The 20197-nt window shown below is 36.9% G+C and overlaps 2 protein-coding genes across 2 annotated transcripts in view; both read left to right on the forward strand.

Annotated features, from left to right (window-relative positions):
- The first annotated feature begins 74 nt into the window (after positions 1-74).
- Positions 75-5774, forward strand: LOC140135576 (uncharacterized). The gene is made up of 3 exons (XM_072157116.1): positions 75-174; positions 1201-1523; positions 2216-5774. The coding sequence occupies exons 2-3, from the start codon at positions 1208-1210 to the stop codon at positions 3919-3921; spliced, it is 2022 nt and encodes a 673-aa protein (XP_072013217.1). The 5' UTR covers positions 75-174; positions 1201-1207; the 3' UTR covers positions 3922-5774.
- A 3047-nt stretch (positions 5775-8821) lies between these two features.
- The window catches only part of LOC140135577 (uncharacterized), a 30550-nt gene continuing 19174 nt past the window's right edge, over positions 8822-20197 (forward strand). Inside the window, exons 1-2 of the mRNA XM_072157119.1 lie at positions 8822-8920; positions 10366-10685. Of these exons, the coding sequence (XP_072013220.1) occupies positions 10373-10685 (313 nt within the window). The 5' untranslated portion in view covers positions 8822-8920; positions 10366-10372. The remainder of the gene's footprint in view (positions 8921-10365; positions 10686-20197) is intronic.

Here is a 20197-nt window from a genome sequence, read left to right on the forward strand (position 1 = left end):
CACGACATGATTCACCATCAAGTTCATGGTTCATGGTTCGCTGATACGGATATCCTACCTTTATTTGCTTTATGCCTACGCTCTGCGCTCGGTTTTCTTTACATTTACATGTGCGAAGCCAGTTCTAACAGAAACAGTCTCAAGATAACCTGTGAAACTAACGAAGAGCCGACGGTAAGTTGATATTCTCTGTTGTTTGTCAATTTGATGTAATATATCTATATACAACAGTACAGGAACGATATTATGCTTTCTTTCCAATGCCGTTTGTTTTGTGCGATACGGACAAGGGGCCTATTTCCTACCAAAATTCACACATATTTATATGGACCAATGGACCGAAATAGTGTAATATTACGCATTGTCCCAATAAAGCCCTTTTTGGAAGCGCGAAGACTTAAAAGAGGATTTCGTGATCCTAGCATCCTCTTTTAATGACATTTTTCAGTAGATATCCACGAAAAAGCTTATTCCCAAAATGTCAGTTGATTCCGATTTTGCGTTTGCGAGTAATGCATGATTATGTATATTACACCGCTCCATAGGCCACTGTAGTAATTTCGTTCTGGTATACCAAAACGAAATTCAAATTTGACGATAGTTTTGCTAAACGAATTAATCTGCAAGAAATCTCAACTTTTTTTGAGAAAAGTTGGGGGATGAGGTTGTGGATCACGAAATGCTCTCTTAACATACAGTTTTTCAGTAAAAACACCCGGTACATAGTGTATAAATCCCACCGATAATAGTATATTATAAATACCAAGTAACAATATGATACAATATGGTGTAGGCGATGGAGTAATTGTTTGAAAATATGCCCGAAGATGAAAGAGTGGGGATATTAGGCTAATAACAGTCGATTCCAAGTTTCCCATCACCCACCCGGATTACTATTTCATTTTAGTCATTATTTTCATGAAAAAAATAACTTATCTGTAAAAATTGAGATGAAAATATTAACAAGTTTTAAAAAAACTCGTAAAATGTCAGACATGCCCTGAAAGCTTATGTGACTTTCAGCAGTTTCTCTTAGTTGTAGGGGTAGAGGGTGTAGTCAATAATGTATATTTGATTCCCTCACCATGTTGACTACAAAAATTGATCATTTTAATGTAATTATTATCATTATTAATATTATTATGATTATTATCATTATTATTATTATTATTATTATTGTTGTTGTTGTTGTTGTTGAAGATAAGCCATGGCTGCCTCAATGACTACCCAATCTGGTGATCTGACCAAGTGCAGTAAATGCCATCAACTCTTGAAGTCTCCTCGAAGTCTTCCATGCTTACACAGCTACTGCGCAATCTGCCTTGAAAAGCATACCAAAGATTCATCTCCCAAGGTGAAATGCGTTGAATGTGGAGAAGAATTCGACATGCCACCAGGTGGCTTGAAAGAATGGCAACCACTCACAATTGTTCATCGGTTAACGGAGCAGAAGGCAGTGCAAATGCAATTGATGTCAGAAGAAACCATTTATTGTACTGCTTGTGCTGGCGTCGGCGAGGAAGGTAATTTGTAATTATCAGATAGACATGATTAAAAATATTCCCCAGAGGAAATTGTACACCATTATTAGGCTGCAAGTTCTCCATCACATAGAAGTAGTAATTCTGACGGTAAGAACCCTCCAAAAATATTGGATAATGAAGCGGAGATTACTGATTTGTCCTTAATTTGCATTAGTTAATAATTGTTTATCCTTGTCTACAACGGATTTTAGATTTACACTAACAAACCTAGAATATTGAGCAATTTGGATCTCGCTAAAAATGAATATAGGCCTAAAATAACCCAAAGTCTGCCATTACCATGATTACCGACAAGGGTCTTTCACTGCATCACCTATTTGATTATGAATTGGTAAACTTGTTGCCGCTCCAACAAACGGGGAGAGGGGAAGAGAGAGCGGGAGAGAGGGGGAGGGAGGGAGAGAGAGGGGGAGAGAAATAATCCATACACTTTACATAAAGAGAAGATTATGATAAAGTACAAGAAAGATAATTAGGTTGAAAGGTGATAGCACTATAAAGAGATGATTTGTAATGTTAGTGGATGGTGCATTTTGAATGTTTGAATGTTAGTTGGGAGTGAATTCCAGATTATGGTTGCGAATGCAGCGTCTTGAATAGAGGGTTGTATTATTATGAATTGAAAAACTTACTAAATACAGCATTTTTTTCGTTTTACGTCTTTTATACAGAAGAACAAGGCAATATATCTGACATACCTACTGCTGTAGCTAGATGTACAGAATGCGATGACTACTTATGTAAGCGATGTGTGACTACACATAAAATACAACGAGTCCTGAAAAGCCACCCTGTTGTTACCCTCGATGAGCTTCGTGAAGGAAAATTCCCGGAAGCCACTGCTACTGAGCAGAAGATGTGCGTCAAACACAAAGGTGAATCTCTGTTATTCTACTGTGAAACCTGCGATGTTCCCATCTGTCGCCAGTGCGGTTTTATCGCTCATCGTCATCCAGAACACAAGCAAGCTGAGTTGGAACAGGTCGCCAAGGAGAAGAACGAACAGCTTCAACAGATGCAAGAAAGATGCGGGAAGAATGAGGAAAAAGTCAATAAGGCTTTGCAAGAAATCCGTAAGATCAGACGAGATTTTGATTTAGCTATTTCGGAAGCTAGGATCCAGATCAAAGATACCGTCCAGAAATTGAAGTCTTCTTATTTGAAGCGTCTCGATGAGGCACAGAAGGCTACTGAAGAGCAGTTAAACACCATAGAGAAGGAAGGTCTAGAAAGTATCAAGACCGCCGATAACCAGCTGACCTCCATCATATCGCGGATATCAACTGCAGAGGCAGTTACCAAATCTCTTAAAGAAAGTGGATCTGAGTTTGAAGTCGCTTTTGATTACGGGAAACTGAAAGCAGTGTTAGAAGATGTCGTTACAGCAGAACCTTCCTCGATTATTCATGCTGGGCAGAACTTAACTGATGTCAAATTCGAGGAAAACGCAGATCAGAATTCAGGCAAGATAGTCATTGGTTGGATTTTGTCAGGTAGTAAACGTCGTAAACGTGAGTTAATGACGCCTGTGTTGAAGATGGAATTCGGAAATGCTGGAAACAAGAAGTTATCCCTTGCATTTGATGTTGCCGTGACACCAACAAGTGATATAGCAGTAACAGATCACGTCTCAGCGGAAGTCAAGATTTTTAATGCCAACGGTACGTTCAAATCTGCATTCAACGTCGTCAATGTAGGTGTCGACGCAGGGAAATCATCCAACCCATGGTGCATTCAGGTTGGCCCCGACAATTTGTTCTACGTCACCGTTTGTCAGTCACCATACGTAAAGATATTTGATTTCCAAGGAATTTACAAACGATACTTCCATACTGTATCTCCAGATAATGTTGCCTATAAGACGCCTGGATCAAGCGGTCTGTATGGCTTAGCCATCAACTCTAAGCATCAGGTTCTTGCTGGGAATGTCACTTACGGGGTCACTTACAACTTTATAAGTTGCCATTCACTAGACGGGACGCACCTGAAGAGTATTAAGGTGACATGTCAGCCACAGTTTCTTGCTGTCACATCAAAAGGCAACATCCTTGTCAGTCCTGGCTCGTCCGGTGCAGTTCAAATCATAGACGAAGCCGGAAATCTTCTATCTAAACTTCAGACACCCATTGGCATTTCAACTTGGAATCCTGAAGGTCTCGTAATAAGTACATGCTTTAACGCTGACGACGACGACGAAGATGAAGTGTTTGTTGCTGATCGCGGCAATGGACACGCTGTGTATCGCTACTCCGCTTCTGGGAAATACATTGATTGCATCACGAAAGATGTTTCAAACATATACGGCTTAGCGCTATCTGCTGACGAGAATCTACTCTTTGTGGCCAATACGTCATCAGTGAAATGTTTTGAAATTTAAACTTGATGTGCTAAAAATCACTTCGGATGGCTTAAAACTGTTCATATTCATATTATTTCCATACAAAAATCATTACAAAGAAAATCATTAATAGATTATACAAAGAATATACATATACGTTATGGAGGAAAAGGTTGGATGGCCAAAAAGGCCATAATGTTAGCCTTTCCCTAAAAAACATATTATTTAAGTACCGATAAAAAATATACACTACAATAACCAAAAGACAAGACAAGGGACAACGGTGCTCGTGGGAAAATTAAATAATATTTAGAAATTAGTTTTTCTTTTAATTGATTACAGAAATCTAACTAATTCCAAATGGGACCACTTGTAACTTCATGATCAGAAAAGGCTAGCTTGTTTTTGTTTTGGTCAATTATATTTAACAACTTTACATGTCTTGTCTTGTATATACCATTGTCTTCCAATGGATGTTGGAACGTTTGATAAAATAATTATTAAATGAAGAGAGCACCTCATTTATCAGTGCTCATTTCTTGGAGTAGTGGAGGCCGGGGAGTGTTCGCTCTATATTTTTCTGACAGCCTAGCGATGTAAATTTTAAGGTTAGAAGGGACCTGATTGGCCCATGTGAAAGTCCTATGTCTTTGCCACATACGACCCCAATATCAGGACTGTAAGCCTGGTTTTAGCAACAGAGTAAAGCAAACAAACAGATTTGCAAAGTGGAGCAAGTTCGCCCATGCCGGGGCAAGTCCGCCCATGGTGGGGTAAGTTCGCCCCCTAATAAAGAAAAGGTTTTAAAATATTGCATAACAATAACATATTCAATGCAAATGTTTAGTATAGGGTATATTGAGAAGTCATTCTCTTCTGGGGAGTTTAGTGGAGGGGTATAATGTAAGCTAATGTAGGGGTCCAAAGTGAGCAACTTAACATGATTTATTTACAACTTCGGTGGGATTATGGTCCAGGACATAAACGGTGATATAAGTAATACTGATCAAAAAACTTTAAAAAACAAGCTTGCCAGTAGTTTTTCCTTGTTTAAAGGTATTATTATTAATATTTTGCAAAATCATTACATCATCATTGTACTTTTGCAGCAGTCAATAGATCTGAGACACGGGGTGGGCGGACTTGCTCCGAGGGCAGACACTCCCCGGTCTCCCCTACCTGTAAGCTCAAGCTCTAACGGTTATGTGTATTATTAGAGATCGGAATTCCCAAATCGGTATTTACTTTAGAACTGAATGAGAAAAAAAAACCAATATAGTTATACAGTTCTGAACTTTGGTTATACTATGAAAACTGCTTCCAAAGTAGAGCATTTTGCATCAGAGATTTGAGGTAGTGAAAATACTACATTTCAGTCGCTGAAACGAAGAAAGATTTGGATCACGCCAAAAGTGCGCAGTCCTCCTTCAATTTTTTTTTTGATCTTCTTAGATCAAGCTAAGCTCTGGTTAACAGAGTGAATGTTCTGTCAGTCTTCAAGTCTACAGTGGACTTTATGGGACACAAATTTAGTTCGGGATATTAATTCTGAGAGTCGTCTTGGACTTATGCGTGTAACTGATCAGCAACAAGAACAAGACTTCATGATAAGTACATGTAGTAAACATTTCAAACATTGAGATCATTGATTATATTTATATGGAAGAGCATTGCCCAATCATATTGTACTTTAAATAAATAATTTGGATGTTTTCAATTAGAGATTTGTTAATTTATGTATATTTGAGTGAACTTGAGTAAAAGGTGATTTCGGCCTCGGTCTTTCTTGATCGTAACACATGGATGATAGTTGAATAGTGCAAAGCAATTAAAGGAGAGTTTACTAGAATATTAAACCTCAAAAACATTTGAAGGTATTAAATGTATCATGTATATTTAAGATGAAAATTCCCAGGAATAATAATAAGGAATATTGCTCCACCGTTTCTCTAGTATTCAACCATGAAAACATACTTGAATTAATATATATTTTGATAGTCTTTAAGTACCTTTGAGTCAATCATGCAGCGTTTCACCCGAGCCTGCTATTATGCTTCTGAACACCGGTCTGATTTCCAAAGGAATGAATCATCAAGAAGACAATTCTTGCAAATGTTTTACCCGACAAGAAGTTGTTTTAAGCGATTTTAAAATCTTGTGTATAGGTACTCAAATGTCTAACACCAAATCTTTATCATGGTAATTATTAAAATTTTACATGAGTACTCAAATATGATCATAACTGAAATATAATCAGTTGCACAAAGAATTATCATCTGAAATGTGTATTTTTTCTTTCGAATTAATTTAGGGCCACTGTTGCGAATTACGATATGATTTTATTAACCCTAACCCAACTAGGTCTCACTAAAGCTCACTATTAAAACCACTCTGCGTGCATGCATTCCACGTGACTTGATGACGCAATCAGCCCAAGTCATATATTATACCCAGGGAATCGTTGGCCGGGCCAACGTCACCTGTGTGGCTACATGCTGGGGATCTTCTGCGTGGCATGCGAGGGGCCCCAGGCTCGAATCCCGGGGGTACCAAGTGACTTTTCTCTTCTCTCCTTTTTCGTTTCTTCTTTCCCTTCCGATAGCAAAAACACCACGGGTAGGGTTAGGGTTAATATGCATGTTTTTCCTAGGCTTATGCCACCTTAACCTGTAGAACATCGCGTCCAAACGGCCGAATTACACTATACAAGAAACACAACAACACGGGTTCCCGAGTGGCGCGCGGCACCCTTTGATTTAAAAAAAATTTAGAATAAAATTTGATAATTTTGAGTTGAAAGCATGTACAAAAACATGCTAGGAGATCCCTCCTATACCACTTTCAATGGCCAAAACCCACTAGCTTCCGAGGGCTCCGCCTTAAGGCAGGACGCTGAGACGCTACGCTCTATTTGATTAGTGGCCTTTTAAAAGGGCATTTCGTGATCCACAGCATCATCCCCCACTAAATTTTTTAAAAAAGTTGAGATTTTTATACCACTGGAAACCTATAGCCACATAATGTTTATGTACCAAAAATTTCTTGCATATTAGTTCGTTTTGCAAAAATATCGTCAGTATCTAAATTACAGATTTGTGTAAAATGTTTTATTTTGTCTTACACAGCTTTCGGCTGAACCACTTGCAGGCTATGTTAGCTCATCTATGACAATGTCAAAGGTACCAACATCTGAATTTTTGATGATTTTTACGATCGTCCGGATGAGCAAATCACTGAATGGGCCATGAGCGTTTGGGCTGTAATTTTTTGTGGGAAATGAGACCACATCAGACATATCGAATTGCATTCTGAATACGAAGAATGTCCTTCTGATATCAAGTAATTTAGATGTTTTCGCGATATAATACACATTTTATGGCAAATGTTTAAAAATTTATATTTTTGATATTTAACAGTCCTCGAAGTAAACATTATAATTTTAATGATATGTATTTAATGTGTATGTAACTGGGATGAAAAGCCGACGATCAATTGAAAATTTTGACCTTTCGTATTGAAGATATGGATTTTTTCCCAAAACACCAAAACATTTTCTTTTTGGAGAAAAATGTATATCTTCAATATGAATGGTGAAAATTTCAATTGATCGTCGGCTTTAATCCCAGCTACATACACTTTAAGTACATATTATTAGATTTATAAACTTTACTTCGACTGTTATATATCAAAAAGTTTAAAAATATCACATTTTAATAATTGTCCTAAAATTTGTATTATATCGCGTATTTCAAAAAATCAAAATTATTTGATATCAGAAGGACATTTTCCGTATTCAGAATGCAATTTGATATGTCTGATGTGCTCTCATGTCCCACAACAAATACTGTCCAAACGCTCATACCAGAGCCCTTAAGGCAAAAATATGAAAAAGATTACTTGGCATGGAAGACACCAGAGAGATGTTAAGGGCACAAAGGGAAGCCACCAACACATAAGCTATTATTGCTTATTCAGCAGATTAATGTAGAAGGGAATGGGGCTTTTGGCAAATCTGCTTGCGGTGGCACCCAATTAGAGTTGTGGGCTGCATTTCTCAGCTGTCTTCCGTGGACTTCACTTCTACTAGGAGGGAGCAACACATGATGTTGGTACGCTCTGAAGTGAATGTGCTAACTTAAGCTATGAAAAACAGCCATTAGCCTGAAAAAATTGTTATGTCTCAAAACGCCCACGCGCGTTTGTTTTTCTTAGCGCGTCCATGTCAGCTGAAGCGGCAAATTCCTTTTAATATTTTAATTATTTTTTTTGGCCGTAAAATCATGAAACTCTGAGACAAATTTGGAAGAAAAGTTACTTGATTCGATACTCGCATTGTTTATGTATAAAACAATTGATACTTGTACTTATTATGTAAATCAACCACAATTTTATGCTGTGTACTTTTGAACACTCGAAAATGACATCTTAATTCAAAATTTAGTTTTAAAAAAATCTTTAAAAAAAACGTCATTCATTTTTGAAATTGCCATGGGCTTTGAGACATAACAATTTACTGGATTTTGCTTAAGGTTAGCAACTATTTTAAACTTTTGCGATTTGGTAGTTCACAGCATCTTGCGAATGGTAGTGCGCTTTGGCAAAATTTGCACTGTTCATTTCAAATTGAGCATGTAGAAGAATTCAAATATCACAGATATACTTTTGTAGGTCCTGTGGTTCTTGAGTTATGTTATAAAGAGGGTTGAAACAACAACACTTTTGTAAAACGTACATAACTCATTAACAACAATAAGTGTTCAAAGTATATGATTTGTAGAATGAACTTTTGCAAAAAATTGAAGTGTTATTTTTCAATAATACATTGATTAAGATCGCGTCGCCTTAATATTTCGCTCTACGTTATGCATGTCTTTTGTAGCTTTCCGTCATGACGTGTTCACCGTCAAGTTCATAGTTCATGGTTCGCTGATACGGATAACCTACCTTTATTTGCTTATGACTGCGCTCGGTTTTCATTACGAAGCCAGTTCTGAAAGGAACAGTCTCAAGATAACTTGTAAACTAATGAAGAGCTGAGGTAAGTTGATATATTATCTGTTGTTTGTTGCGGATATAAAGTTGATGCAAGATACAGTACAGGGAAAATATTTGTCAGCTTTTTTCCAATGCTATCAAAAATTAGGATTGGTACTTCTATAGTTAATATGAAAGCTTATGTATATCTCTATATGTTATTTTGCAAATCTTAAGCTTACATTCTTTTCATTCGGTCAGTGGCGTATACTTAATTTTGACATAGGGGATGGAGGTTGGTGTACGGAATCCATAGGTGTAGATTTGTTGTAATAGTGGAGGTGGGAAGTTGAATCTGAAGCACGATCTTCATGGCATGGGAGCCAGCTGGCTAAGAACCTGATGGGTCAGGGTTCAGAGGGCGAAGCCGTCGGAAGCTCCTGGCAATTACAGAATCAAAATGGTACCAACATTTTGATAGTAATCACAATTAAACACGCTAGTCTACAATGTAATATTTAACATGATGAAATGAGAACGAGAATCTCTTCATCTGCAGGACACAACTAATTGATTGTTCTAATGGTATGAAAAAAAGGTGGATAATTACATTGGTCATCATCCAGGTGGTGGGGGAATATATCCTTTATCCATCCACCCCCCCCCCCTCATCCCCGTGATATACGGCCATTGTAAAATCTGTCTTTTGCTCCCTGAATAACTTTCTTAGAATAAAATGCGCATGAAATTTTGTCATTAATTTGAATCTTAAGTGTGTCACTATGACGTTATTCGTTAAACCAAATATTATGATAAGGGGCATCAGCGTGACAGGCTATATCTCTATAACTACATGGGCGGCAGGGCTCATATGTGGCACACGTATGGATCAAGACATGTGCCTTTTGCCAATTTTGGCCCCAGATATTCAAGACTAGGGGCCTCAGAAGTCCATATGTTTGAACAAAGGGCCGGGTGTTTCTTAGTACATAACGCAATTACATCACTCTGAGTTGGTATCATTGCAAACACTTATTACTCAACTGTTAAGCAAAAAGAGAACAGAGCAACAAAATGAGTGAATTGAACTCAATGTTGATTACATTGTACTTATATTGAATAAAACTTTAACCAATACAGTATTGAGTTCCATTTGACTCCTTTAATTGTTCTATCAGCAAAAGAAAAGGTTTAAATGTCGGGTTATAGAAAGGGTATGAAAATGTTTTAATAATATTCATAAACATTTTTGAAAACGTGATGCAAAACATTCTAGACCAAACATTTTGCAAAAATGTTTGCCAATGTTTGCCCGAGATATTTTGCAATAACGTTATAAAAACGTGTTCATGATCTTTATATAACCCGACATTTAAATGTTATTAAAACGTTTTGAATAACCGTTTTAAGAACATTTTTGTGTTTGCTGGGGTTTGCCCTTACAAAGTTGAGTAATTTTTACTACTTTTTTTATTTATGTATTTAGAGAATTATTATTATTTTTTACAGATAAGCCATGGCTGCCTCAATGACTACCCAATCAGGAGACCTGACCAAGTGCAGTATATGCCATCAACTTCTGAAGTCTCCTAGGAGTCTTCCATGCTTGCACAGCTACTGCACAACCTGCCTTGAAAAGCATACCAAAGATTCATCACCCAACAGTAAAGTGAAATGTGTTGAATGTGGCGAAGAATTCGACATCCCACCAGGTGGCTTAAAAGAATGGCAACCACTGGCGATTGTTGATCGGTTAACAGAGCAGAAGGCGATGCAGATACAATTGATGTCAGAAGAAACCATTCATTGTACTGCCTGTAGCGAGGAAGGTAATGATCAGATTCTAATATTGAACACGATTATTAAACTGTAAATTCTCCATCACATCATGAACTAATCATTATGGATGGTAAAACTCCAAAAGAATATCGGATAACATAAACGAAGATCACTGATTTTATTCAGCTGTATTTGCATGAGATGTAGATGTTTTTCATTGGGTAAATGTCGAAGAGATGTTTAAATCTATAGTTAATTATCCAGGCAGGCCAAATCAAACTTAATACTATCTTTTACAAGCTATACAGATCTCTATGTTAGAAGTCCATTGTCAGCACAGAAATATAAAATCCTACCATATTGGTCCAATGCAAATACGATATTTCAGTCATATTTCGGACCTATAGATATTATCATAAAACAGTAACAAGTCGCTAGCTGCACCAAAATAAAAACAGATACTCGATTTACTATGACTATTATGATCAAAATATAATATCTACTACGAGATAAAAACCTGTATTAGAAGTTTGGGTCCTGCGACAAATCAGTACAATACCTTGGCATCACAGAAATATGAAACCATAACACTTTGATCCAATGAAGATAGTAATGTTTTGGACTTTTTACATCTTATTAAAACAGTAACCTGTCACTAGTTCCACAAATTACATTTAAAGAAAGGTTTTTAAAGAAGAAGCACTCGATTTATATGCCTAGGATCTAACGTGCTTTAACTTCAGTATTTTGCGTTTTACATATTTTATACAGAAGAGCAAGGCCACAAATCTGACCTACCTATTGCCGTGGCTCGATGTACAGAATGCGATGACTACTTATGCAAACGATGCTTTGCCATACACAAATCTCAACGAACCATGAAACGCCATCTTGTTTTTACACTCGATGAACTTCGTGAAGGTAAGGTCCCGGATGCCAGTGCCATTGAGCAGAAGATGTGTCTGAAACACAAAGGTGAAGCTCTGTTATTCTATTGTGAAACCTGCGATGTTCCCATCTGTCGCCAGTGTGGTTTTATCGCACATCGTCATCCAGAACATAAGCAAGCCGAGTTGGAACAGGTCGTCATGGAGAAGAACGAACAGCTTCAACAGTTGCAAGAAAGATGCGGAAAGAATGAGGAAGAAGTCAATAAGGCTTTGCAAGAAATCAGTAAGATCAGACGGGATTTTGATCTAGCTGTTTCAGAAGCTAGGATTCAGATCAAAGATACCGTCAAGAAGTTGAAGTCTTCTTATTTGAAGCGTCTCGATGAGGCACAGAAGGCTACTGAAGAGGAGTTAAACGCCATAGAAAAGGAAGGTCTAGAAAGCATCAAGACCGCTGATAACCAACTGACCTCCATCATATCGCGGATATCAACCGCAAAGGCAGTCACCAAATCTCTGAAAGAAAGTGGATCTGAGTTTGAAGTCGCTTTTGATTACGGGAAACTGAAAGCAGTGTTAGAAGATGTCGTTACAGCAGACCCTTCCTCGATTATTCATGGTGGGCAGAACTTAACTGATGTCAAATTCGAGGAAAACAAATATCAGAATTCAGAAACGATAGTCATTGGCCATGTCAGATCGCGCAATACACGACATAAACGTGAGTTGAAGCGGACGCCTGTCTTGAAGATGGAATTCGGAAATGTTGGAAACGAGAAGTTAACCACTGCACTAGATATTGCCATGACACCAACAGGAGATATAGCATTAACAGATTGCGGCGCTGCGAAAGTCAAAATTTTTAATGACGACGGTACATTCAAATCTGCATTCAACATCAATGTAGGTGTCGACGCAGGGCGACCATCCAGACCATGGTGCATTCAGGTTGGCCCCGACAATTTGTTCTATTTCACCGACACCGATAGCTCATCACCTTATGTGAAGATATTTGATTTTCAAGGAACTCTTAAGCGATACTTCCATACGGTATCACCAGATAAGGTTGCATACAACACGCATGGATCAAGCAATGTGGCTGGCTTAGCATTCAACGCTAAACAGCAGGTTCTTGCAGGGAATATTACACACAAGTTCATAAGTTGCCATTCACTGGACGGAGTACATCAGAAGAGTATCAAGGTGTCAATTAATCCATATTTTCTTGCTGTCACATCAAAAGACAACATCCTTGTCAGTCCTGGCTCATCCGGTGATGTTCAAATCATTGACGAAGACGGAAAGATTCTATCTAAACTTCAGACACCCATTGGCGTTTCATCCTGGACTCCCGAAGGTCTCGTAATAAGCAAATGCTTTAACGCTGACGACGACGAAGATGAAGTGTTTGTCGCTGATCAGGCCAACGGAGGCGCTGTCTATCGCTACTCCGCTTCTGGAAAATACATCGATTGCGTGGCGAAAGGTTTTTCAAACTCTATATACGGCATAGCGATTTCTACAGACGAGAAGCAACTGTTTGTGACATGTTATAATTCAGTAAGGTGTTTTGAACTATAAACTTGATGTACTAAAAACCACTTCGAACGGATTAAAACTGCACGTAGAGTTTACGAAACATTATTTCTTTTTCGATTTTGTGAATCGTTGGGCGTTGTAAAATATTTTAACTACATAACGAACTCGTTTGAAATTTCACGACCGTGAGAATGATTGTATATCGATTGATTAGGATGCGTGTGCTTATGTGGGGTGTGGGGGTGGGGTGGGGAGTGTATATGAGGTGTGTGGTTTGTGGGGTGAGTGTTCGGCGTGTATATGTGTATATGGGGTGGTGTGTGTATGGATGGGATATGTAGGGGTGTGTTGGTACTGTTTGCTGCATGTGGTTTTCTGTTTATAGTGTGCATCTTCAGTAGTTTGACTCAACATGCTGCACTTATGGTCCATGGCAAGCCCGATTCGACCTTTGTGGCATTAAACCCAGTTAACAGGAAATTAATCCAGTAAATCGATTCAATAAAGCAAATAAGCTCATGCATTCGATCACTAACGGCAACCAGCTTCGGTCGATTACCCCAGCTGCAGCGTGTGTAAACTCTAATTTGCATAGAGGCTGTACGTGAAATTATTGATTGGCTCCAAACAAAGGATTTGAACCGGTGCACGTAATCATGGCGCAGTGCAGTCCATTCAATCAAATGTTGTCATCAACCTATTTGATCGCAGTGCATTGTTATGTGTGTGAGACAAACTGTCGCGGTTGATTGCAATCAAACAAACGATGTCTTATGTATTACTTTGTTCCGTGATGAAAATCGTGATGTTTTATTTAATCACTCTCGAAAAATGTATTTCTTTTGTAGGCCTATTACTTTGTTTTGTGATGAAAATCGTGATGTTTTATTTCATCACGCTTTAAACAATAATTATAGTTACATGCATTTCAAGAAAAAAATCTTATTAAAACGGTAGGCCCTATGTTGTTTAGAAAAAATGTAGAAAGTGATGATGATGATGATGTCGATGATGATGATGATGATGATGATGATGATGATGATGATGATGATGATGATGATGATGATGTCTCCAAAAGTGTCCCGGTTTTTTTTTTTTCTTGCCCTAAATCGTGCGTATCTATTAATAAGGCACTTCAATAATCAATAATCAGTCCCGTGACGGCCTCCACTAACTAGCTACTAACTTGGGTTATGGGCCCTGATTTTCATGTTCACTGTCACTTACTCATCAGCGAAGTACGACCCTTTGTCAATTACCTACAGTACCAAATTTCGGCATACTATTTAAAAAACTCATCATGATGATCGAACAGAGAGTACTTTAAATGTAGCTTGTACCGTTTTCGTGTGGCATTCTTCAGAAGTGAGCGGTCCGTTTACCAAAATTTTCGGTCAAATCTCCATTCATTTAACACGGGATTTGGCTAGCTGTGCCTTGCCCTCACTCACTGTTTTACCAAAGTACGAATATTTCTGAACATCTAACCTAGCTGTAATTTTAGGTCATGTTAGAGAAATATATTTGCTAGAAGTTTTTGAGAGTACTTTTAATATTGGCCGGTTATTTTTCACACATTGACGTTAACTAGGCAAATGCCTATCCTTTTAACGTGGCACGATTTGTAGAGGTCACAGCTCAATGGTGAGAGCACTGTGTATTGTGTATAGGAAAACGGACAGTAACTGCAGTATGAGATACAAGGATATCCGATATACGAATATATACCATGTATACAGGGTGTCCCAGAATGAATCTCTTTAATTGCCGAAGTAGCATGTGTCTAATGTTAATTCAATGCATTGAAATCGAATTGAATTGAAATGAATTTTGGGCGATTTTCATTTCAATGCATTGGAATTGAATTGGAATCGAAATGAGTGGGCTTGGGCATGAATTGAATTGGATTGGAATTGAAATCATCGTGAGCAATGAAGAATTGGATTGGAATGGAATTGAAATCATGTTGAGTGATGAAGAATGAAGTGGAATTGAAATGAAATTCAGCTTTGATTTCAATTCAGCATTTCAATTCACAAGCAGATGTCTGTGATTCCAGATCATTTCACCTGTAAAAAGTGCCCTTCCCCCGTTCTGAATTCTGATACACCTCCAGGTCTATTCACACAAGAGACACAATATGAAGGCAGTTCAATGTGAAGTTCTGTTCATTTTAAAAACAAACAAACTGTTTTCCCTAACATGATAAATAAAAAGAAACAGTGGTCACCATAAACTGGTACAAAACATAAACATAAAGTGTTTCATTTAAAAACTGATAGCATAAAATACACATTATATTTAAAGAAAATTATAAGTATGATATCATTTCTCATACACAGGACAGGTATAGTTTAACTTTTTGAGACTTTTTTGATATTCTTCTTAATCTTTCTTTAGAAGAATATCTACTGTCTCTATTGTCATGTGGAATATTTGTAGGTTTTATGTTCATAAAGACACTAATATCTTCTAATATGATGCAAATTGATTCTTAGCATGTTTAAATTGCTTGATATGATCGATAATGTGAGCATGGTGAGTATGAGATCCCCAACTTGCCAAAGATCTCAAACTTTTGGCACTAATCATAAAGCCCCTATTTTTCTCAAGCTCCTAATTTTTTGTGCTCAAAAGTCATTGTATATTTGAACAAATTGTGAGAAAACCATTAAAGAAAATGCTTATATCTTTGGCAGCTTTTTTCACACTTTTTCAAAAGTACAAGGATTTTGGGTGTAAAATCTTAGCAGGAAATAAGTAGGGGCTATCTAATAGTATCAAAACCTTGATTTTTGTCTTCTTTGAGGTCAGTGTGGGGACAGGGTCCCATTATCGATTGTACCACACACCTTAAGTTTAGAAAATAATGTGCATGGTGGACAAGAAGTTAAGACAAATATTAGGAAGTCAGTCACCTAAGAACTAAGAAGTTCCGAAGTTTCATAAAATAGGACACAGAGGTCAAGGATCACTCGCATTGTTTGAATGTGAAAAGTGAATTAACATAACAATTAAGTATCTTCTGTTGAAATGCTTCTGTGACAAGTAGTCAGGCCCCCTAAAAATGCCAAAGGCCCAAAAAGTCCCCCCTTTTGACCCAAAAAGTCCCATTTGCAAGCGTAGCTAGAGGAAAAATGAGGTTTTTATGCCTTTTTGGTCCAAAAATGTCCCAAATCCGCCCCCAGCTCAAAAAGGTCCAAATTGTGAAAAAAAGGTCCACTTTTTCAAAATCAGCACACCCCAAAAAAAATCCTGGCTACGGGCCTGCAAGTAGTGTGCTTGATTTTGACTTTGTGTTGCTGACTCAAGTGTTATAAAATTGGTAGTAAAATTTAAAATGTGCACTGCAACAGTGTCTAGATATTGAACACCATTCTAGACACCATCTTGTCCTCGATTTGTAAACATGTCTAAATGCTAAACATATTTAGTAATTTGATGCCTTTTGTTTGAATATTAAACACTTGAAATTTTGTGTTTAGATTTTACATGTGTTTACAAATCGAGGACAAAAAAGTGTCCAATATCTAGACACAGTTTTTGCAGTGTCAATTAACACAAACTGCAACTGTATTGGAATTGGAATTGAATTGGAATTGAAATGAATGCTCAGAATTGAATTGAAATTGATTAGCTTTTAATTTCACTGCATTGGATTGGAATTGAAATGAAATGATTTTGAAATTGAAAAATTGAATTGGAATCGAATTGAATTAATTCTAAAGCAAGGTGGATTGAATTGGAATTGAATAGCAAGACTCCAGGTGTAGAAAGAATTGAATTTGAATAGAATTGAAATCAATTTTCTGGAGTGAAATAACAATACATGTGTCGTATTGCTTGACCCGGATTTTATATGTAATAAGGAAGATTATGTCAGAAGGTGCCAAAGGAATTGTAGGAATGTTGCATAAGACAGTTATAGGAAGCATATTAATTATAGGCAGCGATTGGAAGTTGAAATTGGGATACGTATTGACACAATAATGCCAGTTGCCCGGGGGGGGGGGCACTCAACTTTAGAAGTGACGGGTATGTGCCTACCGGTGTCGCGAAGTTGGGGCCTATAGGTAACAAAGCGTTATTTTAAAAAACGGGGTCATTGGGTACAAACAAAATAAAAAAGGGGTCATTGGGTATAAGATTTTGAAAAAAGGGGATCATTGAGTATAAGATTTCAAAAAAAGGTTTCGGCATTATTTTGTTGCATTTTGATGATGCTATTCTATTAAATTTAGAAAAAAAGGGGGTCATTGGGTAGCCGCAACCAAAAAAAGGGGGTCATTGGATAGCCGCAACTAAAAAAAGGGGGGGTCATCGAGTATGACTTTTAAAAAAGGGGGGCATCGGGTATAGTCGACTTCAAAAGAGGGGGCCTATTGACAGGCACATACCGTCACTTCCAAAGTTGAGTGCCCCCCGGGCCAGTTGCATTTAAATCTACATGTAATTCGGATAATTTTTGAAATATTTTGGAGAAAAAAAGTATTGACATTGCATGATACATTTAAATCTGTATCAATTTGGGCTACTTTTTAAATCCAGATTATTTGTATTGTGAATTCCCCTGCGCTAGTAAAGAAGCCAGAGAAAGCCATGAAGCAAGATTACGATATGTGGTATCATCAGATACTGATCTGTATTGCCAAACATTGACTAAATATAGAGTTACATGTCTAGCAAAATATATTTCAATGATATGAAGGTCATAGTATTAATTGCAGGGATAACCATTATTCTTTTAAACATTTTGCTGTTACAAGAAAAGTATTATGTGACAGTTAAGGACAGAATTGCTAATTTGAGGTACATCCAGGATATCCTGAAGATAGCGATGACATTTTGTACCACATTTCTCTGCGCCATTAAACACAAAACTTTCTAACAGGTTATATTTTGGATTTTTGGTTTTGGTAAAAACGTTTTAATAACATTAAATGTCAGGTTATATAAAGGCCATGAAAACATTTCAAAACGTTTTGTATGAAAACACACTATAAAATATTTTTAAAATGTTTTCAAAACGTTATTGTAAAACAGTTTTTGCAAACATTATTTGCCAAATATTTTGTCAACACATTATAACATTAAGACATTATAACATTAACATAACATTAAGTTATCAAAAAACATTTTTTAATATTATGAACACGTTTTATACCCTTTATATACCCTTTATATAACCCAACATTTAAACGTTTTCTGGCAACCTTGTGTCCGGACGTAGACAGCGATCGTACCGAAGTGACTCGTGGTGTCAATTGTGAAACCGGTTTTTGTGATTTGTCTTACCATTTTTTACCAAAAATGTGAATATTAAAATAGCTATAACTTGGAGTAATGAAGTCGGAAGTGTGTGTCTTGTACTAGTAATGGATTGTGGAACATTTGATAAAATAATTATTTATGGACTTACCTGTAGGCTCAAGCTATAATAGTTATTGGCTATCATTAGAGATTGGAATTCTCAAATTAGTAGTTACTTTATAACTGACTGAAAATAACAATGTAGTTTTTACAGTTCTGAACTTCGGTTATGCTGTGAAAACTGCTGCGATACGTGCTCTCACAGTAGAGCATTTTGCACCAGAGATTTGAGGTAGTAAACACAATACATTTTAGCCGCGAAGAAAGATTTCGATCACGCCCAAAATGTGTCCTCCAAATTTATTTTTGTTGCATCTTCTTCGATCAAGCTAAGCCCTAGTTACCAAAGACCTGTCCTGTCAATGTACGTAGAACAGATATAATAAACTGTTCCTGAAAGTAGTGAATATTCTCCCAGTTTTAGAGTCTAGAGTGGACATTTTGGGACATAAATTTGGTACGGGATATTAATTCTGAGAGTCGTCTGGGAGTGTAACTGATCAGCTTCATGATAACTACATGTAGTTAACAAACATTGTGATCATTGATTATACAGGGTGTAACAAAATACAGTATACAGTTTGAAAAATGCCACTAGATTAAAAAGTATGAGGTGTTTGGTCAAAATGCTTCACTTGATAGCTGAATTATCATCTTTTCCTCCCTCAACTGTAAAATCACAAACGTATGACCAATTATAATGACTCAGTGGCTATTTATGTTAGCTGAGTAAAAATGCAGTTGCGCAAAGTCAATTAAAATAACATGAAGATCAAATGTTTGACCACTTTCTTTACATTAATTGACAGAACGCCTTGCAGAATTGTTTGGCAATCGTGGGATTGCTTTGAAGCACCAAGTGGAATGGCCCCTAAGATTTCTTGATCTTACACCACTGATTTCTTCTTGTGGAGTCCTTCTGTAGACCTTAATGAACTCTTCAGGCAAGAATAGACCTCTCATAAGACGTGGTGTGAATGTTGAGGAGAGCTGAAATCTGTATGTACAGAGAAATGGTGACCATGCCCGAGTAGCAGTTAAGACTAAGACTGATTACTGTAAAGAAAGTTGTCAAACATGTGATTTTCATATTGCTTTGATTTTAATTGACTTTGCGCAACTGCAGCTCTACTCGGCTCACAAACTTAAGCCACTGATTCCTTATTATTGGTCACAAGGCAGTGATTTTACAATTGTACTTTAAATAAATAATTCTGATGTTTTCAATCAGAGATTATATTTGTGTATCTTTGCGTGAGCTTGAGTAAAACATGTAAAAGGTAATTTCGGTCTTTTTTGATCGTAACACAATCATGAAAGAAAGTTTAACAGTGCATAGCAACTTACTAGCAGTTTACTAGAATATTAAAAACATTTGAAGACATTAAATGTATAGTGTTTATTTAAGATCATGAATAAAGCAAATTTCAGGAGAAAATCCCTAATTTTATTAATTGTGTTAAGAACAGAGAAACAGAATATTATATTGCCAAAAGGCATGATAAGCTCTCCTCGCATTATAAAAAGTGGAGATTTGATTTGTAATCTATTTTATATATCTTTGGTTTGTGAGTCAGGACTCACTATTATTGTATATTTTATAACAAATGTAATGCATCATTTTGTATCTTTTGTTATTGATATTTTGATATACCTTTGTTTTTGTGATTTGATTGTGATTTTTGTTGATTTTGATGATTTAAAATAGAAAAAATAATAATAAAAGCACAGGGCATCTTGGTGCCTTGTGGAAAAGATAAAAA

Source organism: Amphiura filiformis, chromosome 16 (genome assembly GCF_039555335.1).
Source record: "Amphiura filiformis chromosome 16, Afil_fr2py, whole genome shotgun sequence".
Classification (NCBI taxonomy): domain Eukaryota; kingdom Metazoa; phylum Echinodermata; class Ophiuroidea; order Amphilepidida; family Amphiuridae; genus Amphiura; species Amphiura filiformis.